A 20360-nucleotide genomic window follows, 5' to 3' on the forward strand; every position below is an offset into this window, starting at 1 on the left:
CTGTACCTCTGAAACAAATAATACATTATATGTTAAAAAAAGAAGAAGAAGAAGATAGTAGGAAGGGGAAAATGAAGGGAGCAAAATCAGAGGGGGAGACGAACCATGAGAGACTATGGACTCTGAGAAACAAACTGAAGGTTTTAGAGGGAAGGGGGGTGGGGGGATGGGTGCCTGGTGATGGGCATTAAGGAGGGCACATATTGCATGGAGCACTGGGTGTTATACACAAACAATGAATCATGGAACACTACATCAAAAACTAATGATGTAATGTATGGTGACTAACATAATATAATAAAATTAATTAAAAAAAAAAAGATTCTCCATTCTGTAATAAAAGAAGTCCATGAGAGCTCTACTCCATCCTCTGGAAAAACAGAGTGGGTATTCTGAGGTGGCTTGCTTTATTCCCCCCTTCTTTTTTTTCTCAATGATAGTGGGCTCACACAAGAGAATACTATTACATTTTAAATTCTGAGGGTGGAGTCAAATTTCTTTTGTATTTTGGCTACTATCTAGTGTTATGCTTAGCTTAGTGGAGGGTGTTAATAAATATTGATTCAGCTGGGTGTGATGGTTAATTTTATGTGTCAACTTCACTGGGCTAAAGGATGTTGGTAAAGCATTATTTCTGGAGAGGTAGTAAATCTCAGCTTGTAAAACATTATTTCTGGATGTATCTGTAAGGATATCTCTGGAAGACTGGGATTTAAACAGTAGACTGAGAAAAGATCTCCTTACCAATGTGGTTAGGCATCATCTAATCCATTGAGGGCCTGAACAGAACAAAAAAGTTGAGGATGGGCAAATTCATTCTTTCTGTTTGATTTGAGACATCCACCTTCACCTGTCCTCAGACATTGGTGCTCCTGGTCCTTGGGCTTTCAGACTCAGATCAGAACTGACACCACTGGGCTCCTCAACCCCACCCCTCTTCCCAGGTCTTTGGATTGGGCTGAATTCCACTGGTGGCCTTTCTGATTCTCCAGTTTGGAGATGGCAGATGGTGGTTGGCCTCCATGACAGTGTGAAACAATTCTTATAATAAATATAAATATTTATATATATTGGTTCTTTTTCTCTGGAAAACCCTAAGTAATACACGGGGTGACAGAATGAATGAGCAGACATTTAGTCTCAGGTGAGATACTCTTGGAAACATTTTGGCCTTGGAGATACACAAACAAGTGTGTATGACTTGGGAGATGAGAGTCAAATATACATAGGCACCAATAATGTAGAACTGTGCCCTAGTAATTAGGCCATAGCACATGCTTCACAAAAATACCACTTGACAAATGGCTCATCCTGAGCAAAATCCCAGTAATAGTTCTGGCCTGATTTGCTTTGTGATCTTAAATAATTTATTACCTTCTGTCATTCTACCTCATTTTCTACATCTATAATAGGATATTCTATCAAGGTGCCACAAAAGCACATTAGCTAAATGTGTTGCTGCAGATGGAATTAGGTGTTATGTGCTGCCTGCTTGAAAATATTTTCTGAGAAACAAGTAAAAAGTATTTTTAAAATAGGGCTATTCCTAAAACAAATGACATAATTAAATGCAAGTGTATGAGCAGAGCATTATGTACTGACAGCTTACACTTAGAGAAATTCAATACTTCTAAGTATTTCCTGTATCAACCATTACTCAGCCATATTGATATAAAATATAGAGGAATTAGAGTGATCATAAGCAGACATAATCAAAACCTTATTCCAATAGATACCTGCATTACAGTTACTGTGAACCCACAACCTTTCTTTTCCTGCATTGTGTATCAAAGCCACATGATGTTTTGGCAAATGAGATTTTAGCAGCCCAGGTTCCAAATACAAGAGTTAATGACCCATCTCAATGAACAGTATTTTTAGTCTTACTTGTTCAGTATTGTGGAGGGAAGTAATAAAGTGCTACAGTTCCTGGAAAAAATGGCCAGACTTTATTTTTAGTGTAAACAGTCAGAATAGAGGTATATTCACAATAAGCAACAAATGTGGGCTTATATATAAACTGCTATTAGGGAGCTTCCTAGTGCCAGATGTAATTAAAAGGTAACTGATAATTTTTGAATCTTAAAATATTACAGAATTGTGAACTTCACTTACTGGTTTAATTTATACCATTATAAGTCCCCCCAATTTTTTTTTTTTGTTTTTCAAATATGTGTTGTGTTCAAGTCACCATGCCAAGATCACAGACAGGAGCTAACAATCTAATGTAAACTGCACTTTTTTTTGAACTTTCTTTTTAAATCAAAATCTTCACTGTTAGCATAATATACATATATACAGAAAGGCACACAAATTGTGTGTAAGCTCAGTGAATTTTCACAAAGTGAACACTTTGCAATTCCCACTTCAATCAAAATACAGAGCCTTAGTAATACTCTAATAATTTCTTTCCAGTTTGGGCTAATATATTACTGACCATTTTTGTATGTCTTTGGTAAACATAGTTCCATAGCTCAGAATGCAAATGCTGGGTCACAGAATATGCTTATGCCCAGCTTTAGTAAATACAGCCCAACAGGATTCCGAAGTTGGGCCAATTTACATTCCTGTCAGCAACATATGAAAGCTCCAGATGCTCCATATCCTTGTCAACTCTTGTTATTATCTGTCATTTACATTTTAGTCATTCTAGTAGGCATGTACTGATACTGCCTTCCACTTCCATTTTTCATTTCCATGGTAAGCACTATCTTCAAATACATTTTTCACAGGTTCATCGACTAAAAAAATCCCCTTTTGGAGATATCTACTCAGGTCTGATGCCCATTTTTCTAATGTTAGTCTTTTGTATACTGATTTGGAAGAATTCTTTACATATTTTGGATATGAATCAGATACATGTATTACAAATATCTTCTTCCACTCTGTAGTCTGCCTATTCATTTTCTTTTTCAAGATTTTATTTATTTATTTGTCAGAGAGAGAGTGCACAAACAGGGAGAGTGGCAGGCAGAGGGAGAAACAGGCTCCCTGCTGAGCAAGGAGCCCAATGTGGGACTCGATCCCAGGATCTTGGGATCATGACGTGAGCCAAAGGCTGACGCTTAACCAAAAGGCAGATGCTTAACTGACTGAGCCACCCAGGTGTCCCTGCCTATTCATTTTCTTAATGTGTCTTTGGCAAAGAGCTTCTTAAGTTAAATGTAGCCCAACTGATCTTTTTTTTTTTCCTTAAGGTTAATTACTTTTTTGTGTTCAAGAAATCTTTGCCTCCCCCAAAGTCATAAAGATATTCTATTTTTCCTTTAAAAGCTTTGTTTTCTCTTTCATATTTAAGTCTACACAACATTCGGAATGGATTTCTTAGTATGGTGTGAGATATGGTCCAATATCTTTTTTTCGTATTAATATCCTATTCGCCCATTACCATTTATTGAAAAGAACATATTTTCTAAATCATGCTTTTGAGACAAGCCTATATGAGAAGGCACATTCAGAAAACATAGGTCTTTAAAAGCAGAACTGTATATAATCATGTGACTAATTTGGAATGCTCTAGACTGCCAATACAGATGTAAGAAATTTATCTTTAGACTAGAGTTGGCAAACTTTTTATGTAAAGAAGGAGATAGTAGGGGCACCTGGCTGGCTCAGTCAGTTCAGCATCAACTCTTGATCTTGGGGTCATGAGTTCAGCCCCACGCTGGGTGTAGAGATTACTCAAACAAACAAAAAAAGAATGAGATAGTAAATATTTTAGGCTTTGTGGGTCATATAATTTCTGTCCTAACTACTCAGTGTTCCTATAGTGCGCTACTAGCAAAAAATAGCTATAGACAACATGTAAATAAATGAGCATGGTAGTACTCCAATCAAAATTTATTTACAAAACCAGGTAGAAGGCTGGATTTGGGCTGATGGCCATGGTTTGCCAACTCCTGCTCTAGATTGTAAAAAAAATTACCAAATAATTACGTATTTCTCTATTTCCTTGTATCAGTGAAACCCAGATATAGAAATAGGCCTTTGGCAGACAGATGGTCTGATCCTGCTTAGGAACTGCTCATAGGAGTTGATACTGATTCATCCAGTCTAAGCTAATTTAGCTGTTCCAAGTATTTAAGGTAAGACTGAGTGAATCAATATAAACTTCTCCAGTAAATCATCTCTAGGCAGTCATTTGGTGAGAGTTTTTAGAATGGTTTGGAAGGAAGGATTAATGTGGTATAAAGTTCCCTGAGAGGAGAGGGAATGGAATTCTTGAGGACCTGATTGGATCATTCTCCCAAGTCAGGTCATTTCATTGGCAGCTTGATATCTCTGTGGGGACTTGAAGATCAGGGAAGTTTGTACCCAGTACTGGAAACACTGCTGTGTTCCCTGTTTTAGTGCAGATGAACTGTGTCCTCTACCTAAATTAAAGACTGTATCCTTACCCTGTGTCTATAGCCTGTTTCTGTCAATCACTTCAAAAACTCTTATGATAGCTACACTCCTGGTTATAGAAAATAAACTTCTCTGTAAGTGAATATCAGAAATTGGTTTAAGCCACACACCAATCACAAATCAAGAGAAAACATCTTTAGTCCAAGTGGTTTAAACATTTACATTTTCCCCTTTTGAAAACATTTTGTACTTCTTGATATTTTATTACCAGGTTAATATGGGTTTATTACCAGTTTTGTATGGGTCTAAATAGAGAGTGAAGGGGGCACCTGGGTGGCTCAGTCATTAAGCGTCTGCCTTCAGCTCGGGTCATGATCCCAGGGTCCTGGGATCGAGCCCCGCATCGGGCTCCCTGCTTGGCGGGAAGCCTGCTTCTCCCTCTCCTGCTCCCCCTGCTTGTGTTCCCTCTCTCGCTGTGTCTCTGTCAAATAAATAAAAAATCTTTGAAAAAAAAAATAGAAGAGTGAAGCTGTCAGTGCATTTTGCTGAGGGATTTAAACTTCAACCTCCCTCATTTAATTGTCAAATTTCCATTCACACTTTATGTATTTTAATTAAGCACTCTAATTTTTAAATGATAGTTTAAAGCATCATTTAAGAATCAGTGAAAAGTGAATCAAATTTTACTTAGGTAGCTGCTTAATTCAATCATAGGGTTTTAGAGATAGCAGCAGTGGACAAGTTAGCTGCCACAGAGCATAGCATTGTCCTAAATGTTTTCTGGAAACTTCTCTCCCCACTAGGTTCTCCTCACCTAGGCGCAGTTGTTTGAATCAGAGGTTGTTCTCTTCATACATATATGGCCAACAAGCACTGTTCTCAGACAATCTGGAACTGAGACCCAGGGATTTTAGCCTGGGTGTGGCTGCTGTCTTGAATATAGGAAATGAAAACTCAAGAGTGGCTGTTTGTGTTATTTTCCTCATGTGAACTCAAAATCAGAGTGAGCTGGACTGCAGCAATACTGAAGAATGAAGCAAGCGCAGAGGTTGGGGTGGAGGGTGTCTCTGGATAGCCTGTAGCAATCCAGTCTGTTCCTGAAGCTCAGTTTCAACCCAGCTTCTGTGAGATGCACATTTATTCTTTAAACCAATTCCCTCCTCTTTCCCCCTCTCTCTCTAGCTAGGTAAAGGTTATTCCTGAGCACACTCCTTAATTTAAATCTCTTGCATGCACAAAATCTGTTTCTCTGGGAATCTGTTGGTCACACCTAAAATATTTCTAACTAATACATCATCTAGTCCATACTTCCCATTGTACAGGAAAAGAAACACAAGTCCAGGGATGATAAATGATTTGCTCAAAGACCGCATTTTCAGCGACAGAATCGTGACTAGAACCCAGTCTCCTCCCTTTTTGCCAGGTTTTTCTCTAGGTGATGCTAGATAGACATTTATTGAATGAATGAATGACCCCATGAATGAATTCACCTTGAATCTCAGCTTGTAATTAGCTTTTTCTAACAGGTTTGCTCTCTTCTTTTGGTCTGAATAGGTGACAAACTGTCTCTGGGGTACTTACTTCCCAGAAGGGAAAATGCTCAGCTTTAGAGTTGTGCTTCTCCTGCTCAGTTTGAGCTAATTATGGAAAGGCCTTATTTGGTATAGCAGATTCTGTGTACGGCCCAGATGTCCCTTTCAGAAGGAGGCATTCATTTCCCTAGCTCCTAGAAGTGTTGGCTGCTGAAGGTTCACAAATGTTGCTCTTTCTGGTTATACCACTGAAGGGAATTGCCTTAGTGAGGCTATGCTTCTTCCCTGGGGTCCGCCTGTCCTCCATTACAGCTGATGCCAGGAAACAAAAGTCTGGTCCCCTTGCCTCAACTCAGCACAATTCTGAAGGCCATTTCATCTCCAGTCTTCCTCTGCAGCTGTGTGGCAGTTCAAAAACTCCCTCTGCCCAATCTCCCTTACTCCCTCACAGAGGTTATTCCTGAGCACACTCCTTAATTTAAATCTCTTGCATACATAAAATCTGTTTCTCTGGGAATCTTATCTAACACAGTAGAACTTTCACTCTGTTACCAGAGTAAAAGATAAAGAGGAGCAAAAAAGCTACATAAAGCAGTTTGTATCTTAAGATTCCCCAAAGTTCTCCTGTCTCACAAACAAAGCTCCATTTTTTCATTCTCATTGATATTTTAAAATAGTGTTAGCTGTTATTCTATAACTGTTTACTTCTTTAAGAAATTAAAAGTACATCATCTTGTATATTTATTGTATTTTATCAACCACTTTCTAATAAATTACTTTTATATTCTTTTCTTTTTTTTTTTTTTTAAAGATTTTATTTATTTGACAGAGAGAGACACAGCGAGAGAGGGAACACAAGCAGGGGGAGTGGGAAAGGGAGTAGCAGGCTTCCCGCCGAGCAGGGTGCCTGATGCGGGGCTCGATCCCAGGACCTGGGACCATGACCTGAGCCGAAGGCAGACGCTTAATGACTGAGCCACCCAGGCGCCCCTACTTTTATATTCTTAAAACTCTGTTTAATCCCTGTATAGCAGTAATTATACTACAACTGCCTCCTTTGCTGGTCTTAACTTTGAATCTCTAGCACCTATCTTTCAGACTGCCCCTGAGCAATTCAGTTAATGTTGGTTGAATAAATAGATTGTATTCAGTTGAAATTTGGAAAAAGATTACAGCAGAACAAAATTCTTAAACTGAAGGCCTGAATCACATTTCATTAAATAAGATTTCTTTTTAAAAATTTTTAAAATTTTTACTTTATTTTATAAGATTTTATTCATTTATTTGAGAGAATGAGAGAGAACACGGGGGAGCAGTGGTGGAGAGAGAGGCAGAAGCAGATTCCCCGCTGAGCAGAGACCTGGGACACAAGGCTTGATACCAGGACCCTGGGCCTACTGAGCCACCCAGGTGCCCCTGAATAAGATTTCTTATACTCAGAAGCCTTGAGATATTAACAATGGATTGTCAGAAAGACATTTTAGAGACTTGTTTCTAAAAGAATCAGTATCTGAAATTCTGAGTTTGGCAACATGTGAACTAAGCTAACGTAGAACCATTCCCCTCCAACAAAATGCTGAATGAGATTCAATTTTTAATTTCCTCCAACTTTTATTTTGAAGAATTTCAAGGCTGAAGAAAACTTCAAAGTCTGTAAACAAACAAACAAAAAACCTTACCTTTTTTTTTTCTTTCTCTCCTTGAATGTCTTTATGAACTAATGGGTTATTTTATTTTTTATTTAATGTATTAGTCCATGATAGTCTAATTATTATTTTTGATCCATAAATTGTCCCAAATTTGACTGAAGAGTTCTTTCAATCTGGCTTCTGTGTCCTTTTAACATTACAACATTAGTCTTTTAGTATTTCTTTGTATTCTGGCTTATATTACACGGCTAAGCTCACAAGAAAAGAAAGGAAATTCGTATTTGCTAGAAAGGAAAGATAACTGAAAGCCAAAACAGATTGTAATTGTAAACTGACACTGAGGTAACCTGGGAGGCTGTGAGGGGACCTGGACCTGGGCCTTAATACCAAGGGGCTTAGATTTTAGTTCCTGCATATCAACAGGTGATAAGCCCCTGGACTGGGGTGTAGCATGGATAGAAGTGAGACCTCTGTGTAAAGCAAGTCCCCTTCAAAGAGCTGCAAGTACCATGAAAGGGGACTGAAAAACTGTTCATAAGGCCAGAGAGAGAGCAAAGATCCAGGGACTCTGGGAGGAAAAAAACTACTGGTGAGAGAAGAAAATCACTACACCATTCAGTGATTCAGTATCAGTTTTAAATTACCTGAGTGGTATGGACATCTCCAAGGTACTCTTGGCATTACCTGAAAAAGGCATGTATAAAATCTCTTTGGAGGAACACTCCCATGATCTACAATTCCACATAAGATCTTCAGAGAAATAACAATTGCCATTCAAGATACACACATAATCAAAAAATTAAAGGACACATGAGTAAAGACTGTCATGAACAAAGGAGTATTGAAAATCTAGACAGTTGATAAAATAGAATATTCTGAGAGATACTATAAAATTAGTATTTTTTTTTTTTAGAGTACATGTGAGTAGGGTCGGGGGAGGGGAAGGCTCTGTGCCCAGCATAGAGCCCAACATGGGACTCGATCCCATGACCCTGAGATCGTGACCTGAGCTGAAATCAAGAGTCAGACGCTTAAATGACTGAGCCACCCAGGCACCCCTAAAATTAGTATCTTTCAATGATGAAACATATAAAGTTTAGATCAAGTCACTGTGCAAAAGGAACAGTGTATTTGATTAAAAAACCAAACATAATGACAAGAAATGAAAAATAAAGTCACTGAAATTACAAGAGAAACGCATGGTGTGAATAAAATGATCAGCCACAGATGAAGAAAGTAGTAATGAATTAGAGCAGATACTAAACCAGTAAAATTGAGCAAAGTACCAGAATGAAGCACAATGAGAGATGCCTAAGAGAAGCTCCACTAGGAAAAAACTGTAGAGAATATTTGTGAGATATTGAAAATATAATGGATGAGAAATTTCCAAAATTGAAGCATGGCATGAATCCTCAGAAAAATGAAATACACCAAGTTTGAGTAAGATAAACAAAAATAAAATCCCTATCTAGAATACCGAAGAAAACACAAAAATCTTAAAAGCAATCATAAAGAAAGGGCAAATTAGGTAAAAGGGACTGGAATTAAACTGCTAATAAACATGTCAGCAGTAAAACGAGGTTAAAAGACAATACAAAGTATCTGTCAAGTGCTAAGGGCAAAAAAAGCCAACATAGAATTCTGTACCTTACTAAACTATTATTCAAGAAAAAGGGTGAAAATAAGTATTTACAGACACAGGTAATTATTGAAAGAAATATTAAGAATGTATAGAATGGTCAACTGCTACTATTTTCAGTTCTTCGACCAATACTACACTTAAAAAGAAAATCACTATAGGGGCGCCTGGGTGGCTCAGTCCTTAAGCGTCTGCTTTCGGCTCAGGTCATGATCCCAGGGTCCTGAGATCGAGCCCCACGTCGGGCTCCCTGCTCGGTGGGAAGTCTGCTTCTCCCTCTCCCACTCCCCCTGCTTGTGTTCCCTTTCTCGCTGTGTCTCTGTCAAATAAATAAATAAAAATCTTTAAAAAAAATCACTATAGCTTTGTAGTATTTTTTTAACAGCTTTATTGTATTATAGTTGATATAGTTAACTATATTTAAAATGTACACATGCATTTTGTACATTTTTTGACATGTGCATACACACATGAATCCATTACCACAATCAAGGTAATGAACATATACATTACCCTCCAAAATTTCCTCATGTACCTTTTTAATCTCACCCTCCATCCCTCCCCATGCCCTCATCCCCTGGCAACTACTGATCTGCTTTCTATCACTATGAATTAATTTGCAGTTTCTAGAGTTTTATATAAACAGAATCATAAAATATGTACTTGTTTTTATCTGTTTCTTTCACTCAGGATAAAGTATTTTGAGATTCATTTATGTTGATGCATGTAACAATAGCTCATTTCTTTTTATTCCAGAGAAGTATTCCTTTGTATGGATATGATAAACAAAATTTGTTTATTCATTCATCTGCTGATGGACATCTGGGTTGTTTCCAGTTGTGGGCCATTACAAATAAAGTTGCTAGAAATAAGTCTTTTTTATTGAGATATAATTGACATATAATATTATACTAGTTTCAGTGTACAATGTAATGATTCAGTGTTGGTATGTATTATGAAATAATCACAATAAGTAAAATAACAATAAGTCTAGTTAAAATTCATCACCACACATAGTTGTAGTATCTTTTCTTGTGATGAGAACTTTTAAAATTTACTCTTCCCATCTTTCAAATATACAATATTATTAACTACAGTCACCATGCTGTACATTACATCCCCATGATTTATTTTTTTACAACTGGAAGTTTGTACCTTTTGACCACCTTTGATCACCCTTTTTGCCCACCCCTCACCCCTTGTCTCTGGAAGCTACCAATCTGTTCTCTGTACCTATGAGTTTAGCCTTTTGTTTTCAGAGTCCACAAATAAGTGAGATCATATAATATTTGTCTTTCTCTGTCTTATTTCACTTAGCATAATGTCCTCAAGGTCCATCCAATTTGTTGCAAATGGCAAGATTTTATTCTTTTTTATAGCTGAATAATATTCCTATATATATATATATTATATACACATATCACATTTTCTTTATCCATTTACCCATCAATGGACAGGTTACTTCCATGTCTTGGCTACTGTAAATATGCTGCAGCGAATATGGGGGTGCATATATCTTTTCCAGTTAGTGTTTTCATTTTCTTTGGATAAGAAGTAGAAGTGCTGGATCAAATGGTAGTTTTATTTTGAATTTTTTGAGAAACTTCCATACTGTTTTTCCATCATGCCTGCACCAGTTTACATTCTATCAACAGTGTACAAAGATTCCTTTTTGTCCATATTCACACCAAAACTTATCTCTTGTCTTTTTGAAAAGAGTCATTCTAACAGATATGAGGTGATATCTCATTGTGGTTTTGATTTGCATTTCGCTGATGAATAGTGATGTTGAGCTTCTTTTCATGTAGTTGTTGTCCATTTGTACGTCTTCTTCGGAAAAATGTCTATTCAGATCTTCTGCCCATTTATTAAGTTGGATTGTTTGTTTTTTGCTATTGAGTTATATCAGTTCTTCATATATTTTGGATATTAGTCCCTTATCAGATATGATCTGCAAATATTTTCTCCAATTCCATAGGTTGCCTTTTCATCTGGTTGATGGTTTCCTTTGCTGTGCAGTATCAGTAAGTCTTTGCATGGATAAATGCTTTCGTTTCTCTTAAATACCAAGGAGTGGAAAGTTTGGATTATATGGGGAGTATATGTTTAACTTCTTAATAGATTTTCAAATTTGTTCTGCCATTTTGCATTGCATTCAGCAATGTGTGGGAATTTCAGTTCCTCTAGATCCTTGCCAACCCTTGGCATGGTCACTCATTCTAATTTTAGCTACCAGAAAAGGTATGTAGCAGTTTTCAATTGTGATTTTAACTTCCAAAGACTAATGATGTTGAACATCTTTTCATGTGCCTATTTTCCACTTGTATATCTTTTTGATAATTTGATAACTTGATAATTTTTTCAAATATTGATCTGTTTTAAAAATTAGGTTGTTCCCTTTTAAAAGTTCTTTATATATTTGGGATCCAAGTTCTTTTTTTTTTTTAGATTTTATTTATTTATTTGACAGAGAGTGAGAGGGAACACAAGCAGGGGGGATCTGGAGAGGGAGAAGCAGGCTCCCCGCTGAGCAGGGAGCCCTATGTGGGGCTAGATCCCAGGACCCTGGGACCATGACCTGAGCCAAAGGCAGACGCCTAATGACTGAGCCACCGAGGTGCCCCTGGATACAAGTTCTTTATCAGTTTATTATTTGTGAATATTTTCTCCCAGTCTGTGCTTGTCTTTTCATTCTCTTTACAGTTACCTTTTACAGAGCAAAGGTTTTACATTTTGATAAAGTCCAGTTTCTTAAATTTTTCTTTAATGTATGGTGTATTTTGTGTCTTATCTAAGAAATCTATGCCTAACCCAAAGTCACAAAGATTCTCTACTGTTATTTCAAGAAGTTTTACAGTTTTAGGCTTTACATTTAAGTCTATGATTGATTTTGAATTAATTTTACATATATAGTTTGAGGTATGGATCAAAGTTCCATTTTTTGCATATGGATATCTAATTTTACTCTTTTGTCATAGCTGACTTAGTTATTTATGGACCTTTGTTATTTCTCATAAAGGAGTAAATTTTAGTAGTTCCTCAAAAAACCCTACTGCACTTTTAACTGTGATTACAATGAATTTAAAGGTCAATATGTGTAGAATCACCATGAGCATAAGTTTCCCCAATTACATCACTGAAATTCTCTTGCCATAGTCATCAAAACCACCTCCATTTGTCTAAATCCTACTGGAATTTTAATTGCAATTACCCTGCAACAACACTCCCTCTCCAATGAAACACTTTTTTCACTTGGCTTCTAGGACTCTACCCCTGGGGTCAACAAACTTTCTATATGGGGACCAGATAGTAATTTTAGAGTTTGTGGATCAGTTTCTGTTGCAGTTACTCAACTATGCCATTATAGTATGAAAGCAGCTATGGGGAAAATATATAAATGAACAAATGTGGTAGTATTCCAATAAAATTTTATTTACAAAAAAGGCAGTGGGTCAGATTTAGTCTCTCTGAGCCACAGTCTGCCAACCTCTGTTCTACATTCTCTTTGGTTTCATTCCACCTTACTGGAAACTTCTCTGTCTCTTGTGCTTATTGTTCCTTATTTCCTTAACCTCTTAACATTGGAGTAATCTAGGACTCAACTTTCCTTCTTTAGGTATAATCAATTTCTTGGTGATTTCATCCAATATTATGATTTTAAGTAGTTTATCTATATTAATGGCTGCCAAATACGTATGTCCAGCCCAGACAACTTCCTGAACTCCAGCTATTACATTAGATGTCTTATTAATATCTCCACTTGGATATCTAATAGGCATTTCAATCAATCCATGTCCAAAACTAAACTCCTGATCTTTGTCCAAAACCTAGTCTGTTTTCACCATAATAATTGATGGCAACAATATATTTCCAGTTGCTCAGGCCAAAACCCTTGGGAATCATCCCTGACCCCTTTCTTTTTGTCTCACCTCACATTTAATCCATCAGGAAAACCATGAGCTCTATCAAAATATATCCAGAATCTTGGCCACTTCTTATCACCATCATTGCTGCCACTCTGGTCTAAGCCATTATCACCTCTTACCTAATTTATGCAACAGATTTCTAATTGATATCCATGCATTCAACCTTGCCCATAGTCTCTTCTCAGCATAATAGCCAAAGTGATCTCTTTAAAAGTTAAAATCTTATCATATCACTTCTCTTTTCAAAACCATCTAACGGCTCTGCATTTTATTAAGAGTGAAAACCATAGTCCTTTTAATAGCCCACATAAACTGGAATCCACTCCCCACCTCCTTTTACCACATCATTTCTACAATTTCATCTCTTACTACTCACCCCATTAACCACTTTGCTCCTGTCAGTGGGTTCTCTTCAAAGACAGCAGGCATGAACCAGTCATGAAACTAGCAGTTTGCTATTTGGAAAGCTCTCCCCTTAGATATATGCATGGCTAGATCCCTCACATCCTCACCTTTACTCAACTATCACTTGTCTTTACTCAACTATCACTTTCTTCATGAGAACTTCCCTGATCACATTTAAAATTGCAACACCCTACTGTTCCCAGCTTCCCTATCTCCCTTTCCTGCCTTTCCTTCTAATTTACTTATTAATTTTGTTTATTGTCTATCTATCACCTCCAGAAGTAAATTCCCCCAGGACAGTGAATTAGTGAGTCCCAATAGGAAATAGATGGTACACTTAAAACACGGCAGTTTGAGAATGATTTACTTGTAAAGGGACTATTTACAAAACTATGAGTGTAGGGGAACCCCCATGGATAGTAGCAGATGAGCTGTTGCAACCCCAGGCCTGCAGAGGAAAGGGAAGCTCTTACCCAAACTGGAAGGAGAGAACTGTACAGAACTCACCTTGAGAGAAGCTTTGAGGGATACTGCAGCCTGAGGCAACTTCTCAGGGATAGTCAGAAAGATAAATACCTGCCTTCACTCTCCTCCCTCCTTCTGATCTCCTGCCAGCATCTCTCATTAGAGAACCAGCCAAAAGTCAGAGGGTACAGAAGCCACTTGAGCTGGTTCATACAGGTCAGTACTCCCAGATAAGGTTGCAAGCAGGGTCAAAAAAGGCTGAAAGTGGATCTAAAATGACAAACAAGATAAGGCAGGCATTTTTGTTATTTGCATTCATGTCTGTATCATACTCACAATAGGTTTACAATAAAAGAGTGTCTAGGTCTCTCCGTTCAAAGAAGAGGGATGATTGATTATGCCAACTGCTACTGAGAGAATGAATAAAATGAGGACTAAAAATTGACCTTTGGACTTCCAAGTGGGGGTCACCAGTACCTGGGACAACAAGGGTTTGATTGGAGTGGCAGAGATTAAGTCTTGATTGGGATCTCTATAAGACAGAGTTGGGAGAGAAGTGGCACAGTAAGCATAGAAGCTTCGTAGTAAAAAAGTGCAGAAAAATAGTGTTGAAGCTCAAGGACAGAGGTGAGTTCGATAAAGTTTTTTTTTTAAGATGGGAAATATTTCAGAATGTTGAATGCTGTTGAAAACAATCCAGTGGAGAGAGGGGGAAAAAAAGATTTGGTGGAGAGGGATAATTGTAGGAACAAAGTCCTTAAATGATTCCAATATATAGTAACTTGGGATATGATCACATTGTTTTACATGTAATCAGGAAAAGGATAGGCTATCCAATAAATGATGCTGAGGCAAACTTTTCTCATAAAAAAGGATAAAATTAAACCTCTCCCTCATATTATAAACAAAAATAAATTCTAGATGGCATAAAGGACCAAACATAAAAAGCAAAACTTAAATGTTTAAAGGAAAATGTATTAGAACACCTCTGACTATGGAGTAGAAAAGAATTACTTAAAAAGGTACAAAAGCAAAAGAAATTTAAAAATGGACACACTAAAATAAACTCCCATACTACAGGTTTATATAAACAGTGTTAAAAGACAAGCCACATTATGGAAGAAGACATTTACATCACAGATAACAGACTCAGGATTAGTACCCAATATATAAAAAGGGATCAGTAAGAAAAAGCCAGACAATCCAAGAGAAAAAAGTGAACAAAGGATATGAACACACATTCATAAAGGAAAACTGTAATGACCAATAAACACAAGATGATCTACTTCATCTGTAATCCAGAAATGCAAATTAAAATGTGATACCATTTCATATCCATCAATTTGAAAAAAATGAGAGAAGTTATATATAACAATAGTGAGGATATGGAAAAATGGGACCTCTCACACAGTGTTGACTAGAATATAAACTGGTACAAATACTTTATTTTTTTTATTTGACAGAGACAGAGAGTACAAGCAGGGGGAACGGCAGGCGGAGGCAGAGGGAGAGGGAGAAGCAGGCTCCCCGCTCAGCAGGGAGCCTGATGTGGGGCTCGATCCCAGGACCCCGGGATCATGACCCGAGCCGAAGGCAGACGCCCAACCGTCTGAGCCACCCAGGCGCCCTGGTACAACTATTTTAAAGAACAATTTAAAAATTCCTGTAAGGATTGAATATGCACATACCCCATGCCTCAATGGTTCTGCCTCCTCACATAAATTCAGATAAACTTTGGGTACAAGAATCCATGTGCTGGAGTTTTTGGTAAATTTGTTTGCAATATCAAAAAACAAGACAATACTATTGCTCATCAAGAGACATGAATAAACTAGTTCATTCTTACAATGGAATAAGACATAAAAGACCCAGATATTTATGCAACAAAATAGATCAATCCCATGTAAAAAAATAAAAAAAGAATAGATCTTTAAAACCTAAGTATGATGAAAATAAGTTACGGAACACATGGAGCATAACACCATTTATTTTCATTTTAAAACCTCAAAACAATACATTGTTTTGAATACACATACATTTGATAAAAGTATAAAAACAAGTATGGGAATGATATCCACCAGCTGTAAAACAGTAATTATACCTGAAAAGAGACAAGAGAAAGAAAAGTGGGACTTTAGCTTTATAAGATTTTGTGACTTATAAGGAAGGATATCTTTAAACAAATATGGCAAAATGTAACCTCTGTCAAATGTGGGAATGAGGTTCACGAGTGTCCAATATACTAGATGCTAATATTTTTACTATTGCATAATTAAGTTTTAAATAAATCACTAGTAGCTTAAGTATTGTCCTTTAAAAATTATTCATTGATCTACACACTGTAAAAAGTACTTAAGCATGCAGGAATTACCATAATAAAAATCCCCAATTTACCAGTCCTTTCACCAAATCTCATTCTCCTACCTAACTACAATTGATCCCTGAACAACCTGGGGGGTTAGGGGCACTGAATTCCCACGCAGTTGAAAATGGACATATAACTTTTTTTTTCCTTGAAGATTTTATTTATTTATTTGACAGAGAGAGAGACAGCGAGAGAGGGAACACAAGCAGGGGGAGTGGGAGAGGAAGAAGCAGGCTTCCCGCGGAGCAGGGAGCCTATGCGGGGCTTGATCCCAGGACCCTGGGATCATGACCTGAGCCGAAGGCAGACGCTTAACGACTGAGCCACCCAGGCACCCCTCGACATATAACTTTTAATTGCTCCAAAACCTAACTACTAATAGCTTACTTGTTGGCCTTACTAATAACATAGTTGATTAACACATATTTTGTATGTTATGTATATTATATACTATATTTTTAGAATAAAGTAAGCTAGAGAAAAGAAAATATTAAGAAAATCATAAGGACAAGAAAATATACAGTACTGTACTCTATCAAAAAGAAAAGGTCCACGTATAAATGGACCCATGCAGTTCAACCCTTGTTCAAAGGTCAACTGTACTAACATTAAGTATGTTTATTTTTTAAAAGTATGTAGATTTCTATTCATTTGTGTGTGTATATATATATATATGCATATATGCACAAATGTGTGCACAAATACTTTTGTATGTAAATGGATTCATAGATAACATATATTCTGTGACTGGCTTCTTTCACTTGATGGTATATATATTTTGCATCAGTCTTTTCAACACCTGCATAATATCCCAAAGCTACATTTCCTATAATTGTTGCCCTAAATTTGGAAATTTAGGCCATTTTCAATTTTTTACAATTATAAACAATGCTACAGAAATTCCTATACATATATCTGAGTGTTCATTTATTAGTATTCTTGTGTGCTATGGAGATGAAAGATTGAGTAATATGTTTATTTTATTATTATTTTTTAAAGATTTTTATTTTTTTGACAGAGAGAGAGAGAGCACAAGCAGGGGGAATGGCAGGCAGACGGAGAGGGAGGATCCCTGCTAAGGATCCCTGCTAAGCAAGGAGCCCGACGTGGGGCTCGATCCCAGCATCCTGGAATCATGACCTGAGCCAAAGGCAGATGCTTACCTGACTGAGCCACCCAGGTGCCCCAATATGTTTATTTTAAATTTTGATGTCAATTTTCCTTTCAAAAAGGCTCTATCACTTACATCCCTTCCAGAAATATTTGAGAGTGCCCATTTCCTCACACCCATGTTACTTTTACAAATAATGGATATGATCAGTTTCTTTAACTTTTGCAAATTTGATGAACAAAAAGTTTCATATTGTTTTAATTTACCTTTCTCTGATCAGTAGAGAGGCTTAATATTTCTTCTTTTGTGAACTTTTTATTTATATCATTTGTCCATTTTTCACTGAGTTATCTTTTACTGAGTCATAGGAGCACTTACATCTTAAAACTCTTTTAATCTTATGTTGGCAGCAAATATTTTCTGTAAACTTTTTTTATAGTAGCTTTTACAGAGTACAGAAGTTACATATTTTTACATAGATGTATCTTTAATCTTTCGGGATTTTGATAGATAACATTTAAATTGTTCATGTCCATAATTTTCAGTTGTCCCATCTAGGAACATAGTATGTCTTTCATTTTTAAGTTACACAGTTTTTTAAAAAAAGTCTATTACTATTTTATAGTTTCGTCTGCTAATATAAACACGATCTTTTTTCTTATATATATACAAGATATACATACATCTTGAAGAAAATCTCAAAGCCACTGGCTTTAATAAAATATGCATGTGAATTATTAATCTCTATTGCTCCTAATGGTAAGTTTATAAAAAAAAATCTGTTGAGATATTTAAATTAATGTGAATGAAGAATGGAACACAGGAATTAAGATTAAAGAAAAAAAGCTAGGGGGGCACCTGGGTGGCTCAGTCGGTGAAGCATCTGCCTTCAGCTCAGGTCATGATCCCAGGGTCCTGAGATCGAGTCCTGCAATGGGCTCCCTGCTCAGTGGGGAGCCTGCTTCTCTCTCTCCCCTTGTTCCTTCCCCCTGCTCATGCTCTCTGTCCAATAAATAAATAAATAAATCCTTTAAAAAAAGAAAAAAAGCTAGGAACTACTAAAAATGTTCAATATTACTAAAATAATTAAAATATATTAAGTTAACCTAGGTCAGCCAACGTTCCTCCAAATATATAATATAGATACTTAATGAAACAATACTAAGTCAGGGAATTTATCAGTGATTGTACTGTAACAACTTTCAACATTCTTTTATAAGAGCAAATTTCAAATATGAAACAAGTAGGTATAATTTCCACATAAATAATAACTACACATGGGAGATGAAAAATTAACATTGCAAATCGTTTGACATGTATAAACCATTTCACAGACTACTAAACACTCTTCTCACAAGTATTAGAAGGCATTAAAGATAGTTAATGGCTTAATGTTAAGTGTAATATGTCTGAGGAATTTAGCAAAATCTTTGATCTCTTAAAATTAAATTATTTTATTATTTTTTAAATTATTTTAAAATATGACATTTTATATCCACTATGGATATACCCATGTTTTGCCAACAAAGCTTGCATTAAGAATCCTATAAAAATTGAAAACTCTGTATCATTACTGAATGGGAGAATTGGTCAGTGAATGGGAGAGAACACACTGCTCACTAAGAAGAGAATGGTAAAGATACACAGATAAAAGAGAAACAAGAAGAATATTAAATACAATTTTTTAGTTCCCACCATTAGATGGTAGAATGACACACTGTTTTGTGATACTGCCACTCACGTCAGGGATGGATGGGACATGTGGAAGAAAAGCCATCTAAGTTTTATTGATTAAAATCGAAAGAAGGTAGCCACATATTACATTTTCACAATAAAGTCTAGCTGTGGCCTAAGTACACTATTTCTACTAAGGATGTATTACATAGTTTGATTAAGGGTCATTATTTCCTAAAAAAATTAGGATTTCTTTATTCCATAGTGATCCTAGGTGATTTTGATATTTTATTCATCTATCTTCAGAAGACTTACTAGAAAAATGTCTTTACAGGAACAGAGAGATACTCTATCTCTGAAAGGAAACTGAATAATTATTTGTTAGCTACAGAAATAATTTCAGTGCTGGGGCGCCTGGGTGGCTCAGTCGTTAAGCGTCTGCCTTCGGCTCAGGTCATGGTCCCAGGGTCCTGGGATCGAGCCCAGCATCGGGCTCCCTGCTCAGCGGGAAGCCTGCTTCTCCCTCTCCCACTCCCCCTGCTTGTGTTCCCTCTCTCGCTGTGTCTCTGTCAAATAAATAAAATCTTAAAAAAAAAAAAAAAAAGAAAGAATTTCAGTGCTTTAGGAAACAAAGGCCACCTTCTGTGGAGAGTTGGCACATATTGTGATTTTTTTTGACCAATTTAATGTTTATGGAACTAAACACAAATTTAATCTAATAATTTTAATCTTACAGTTTCATTTCACGTGGGAGGAAAACCCACCAACTTGTCAAATCACTGCATTCTTAGTTAAGACCAAAGTACTCGGGGCGCCTGGGTGGCTCAGTCATTAAGCATCTGCCTTCGGCTCAGGTCATGATCCCAGGGTCCTGGGATTGAGCCCCACATCAGGCTCCCTGCTCAGCGGGAAGCCTGCTTCTCCTTCTCCCACTCCTCCTGCTTGTGCTCCTGCTCTCCCTGTCTCTCTGTCAGATAAATAAATAAAATCTTAAAAAAAAAAAAAAAAAAAGACCAAAATACTCATCAAGGTCAAAGAGAAATGAGTATGACATACTTCCTGAGCATTTATTTTAGTTTATAAAGTTTGATTTTTAAAGCAAATAACATGTCTTATTTAATGCTGTCTAGGAATATTTAACTATGTTCTGCAGTTTTCAGCAATGTCCTTTTAATGTGAAATTTAATTATGAAGTGATACTTTAATTCATTCATTTTCAATAGGCTGGTTCTGAAATACTTGCATTT

The 20360-nt window shown here is 36.6% G+C and overlaps 2 protein-coding genes across 4 annotated transcripts in view; both read right to left on the reverse strand.

The window, feature by feature from the left end:
* The window catches only part of CDC42SE2 (CDC42 small effector 2), a 163300-nt gene extending 149080 nt beyond the window's left edge, over positions 1–14220 (reverse strand). Inside the window, exon 1 of the mRNA XM_081827120.1 lies at positions 14006–14220. The gene's annotated coding sequence lies outside the window, so the exon portion shown is untranslated. The remainder of the gene's footprint in view (positions 1–14005) is intronic.
* Positions 14221–14241: 21 nt separating this feature from the next.
* Positions 14242–20360, reverse strand: part of LYRM7 (LYR motif containing 7) — a 35667-nt gene continuing 29548 nt past the window's right edge. For all 3 annotated transcript variants that reach the window (XR_014147254.1, XM_081827129.1, XM_081827127.1), the window contains one exon: positions 14242–16064. Coding sequence is in view for 2 of the 3 variants with exons in the window: in XM_081827129.1 (XP_081683255.1) it covers positions 15955–16064 (110 nt within the window). In the remaining variant the exon portion in view is untranslated. The remainder of the gene's footprint in view (positions 16065–20360) is intronic.

This window comes from Leptonychotes weddellii, chromosome 7 (assembly GCF_054177405.1).
Source record: "Leptonychotes weddellii isolate Sample4059 chromosome 7, ASM5417740v2, whole genome shotgun sequence".
Lineage (NCBI taxonomy): Eukaryota > Metazoa > Chordata > Mammalia > Carnivora > Phocidae > Leptonychotes > Leptonychotes weddellii.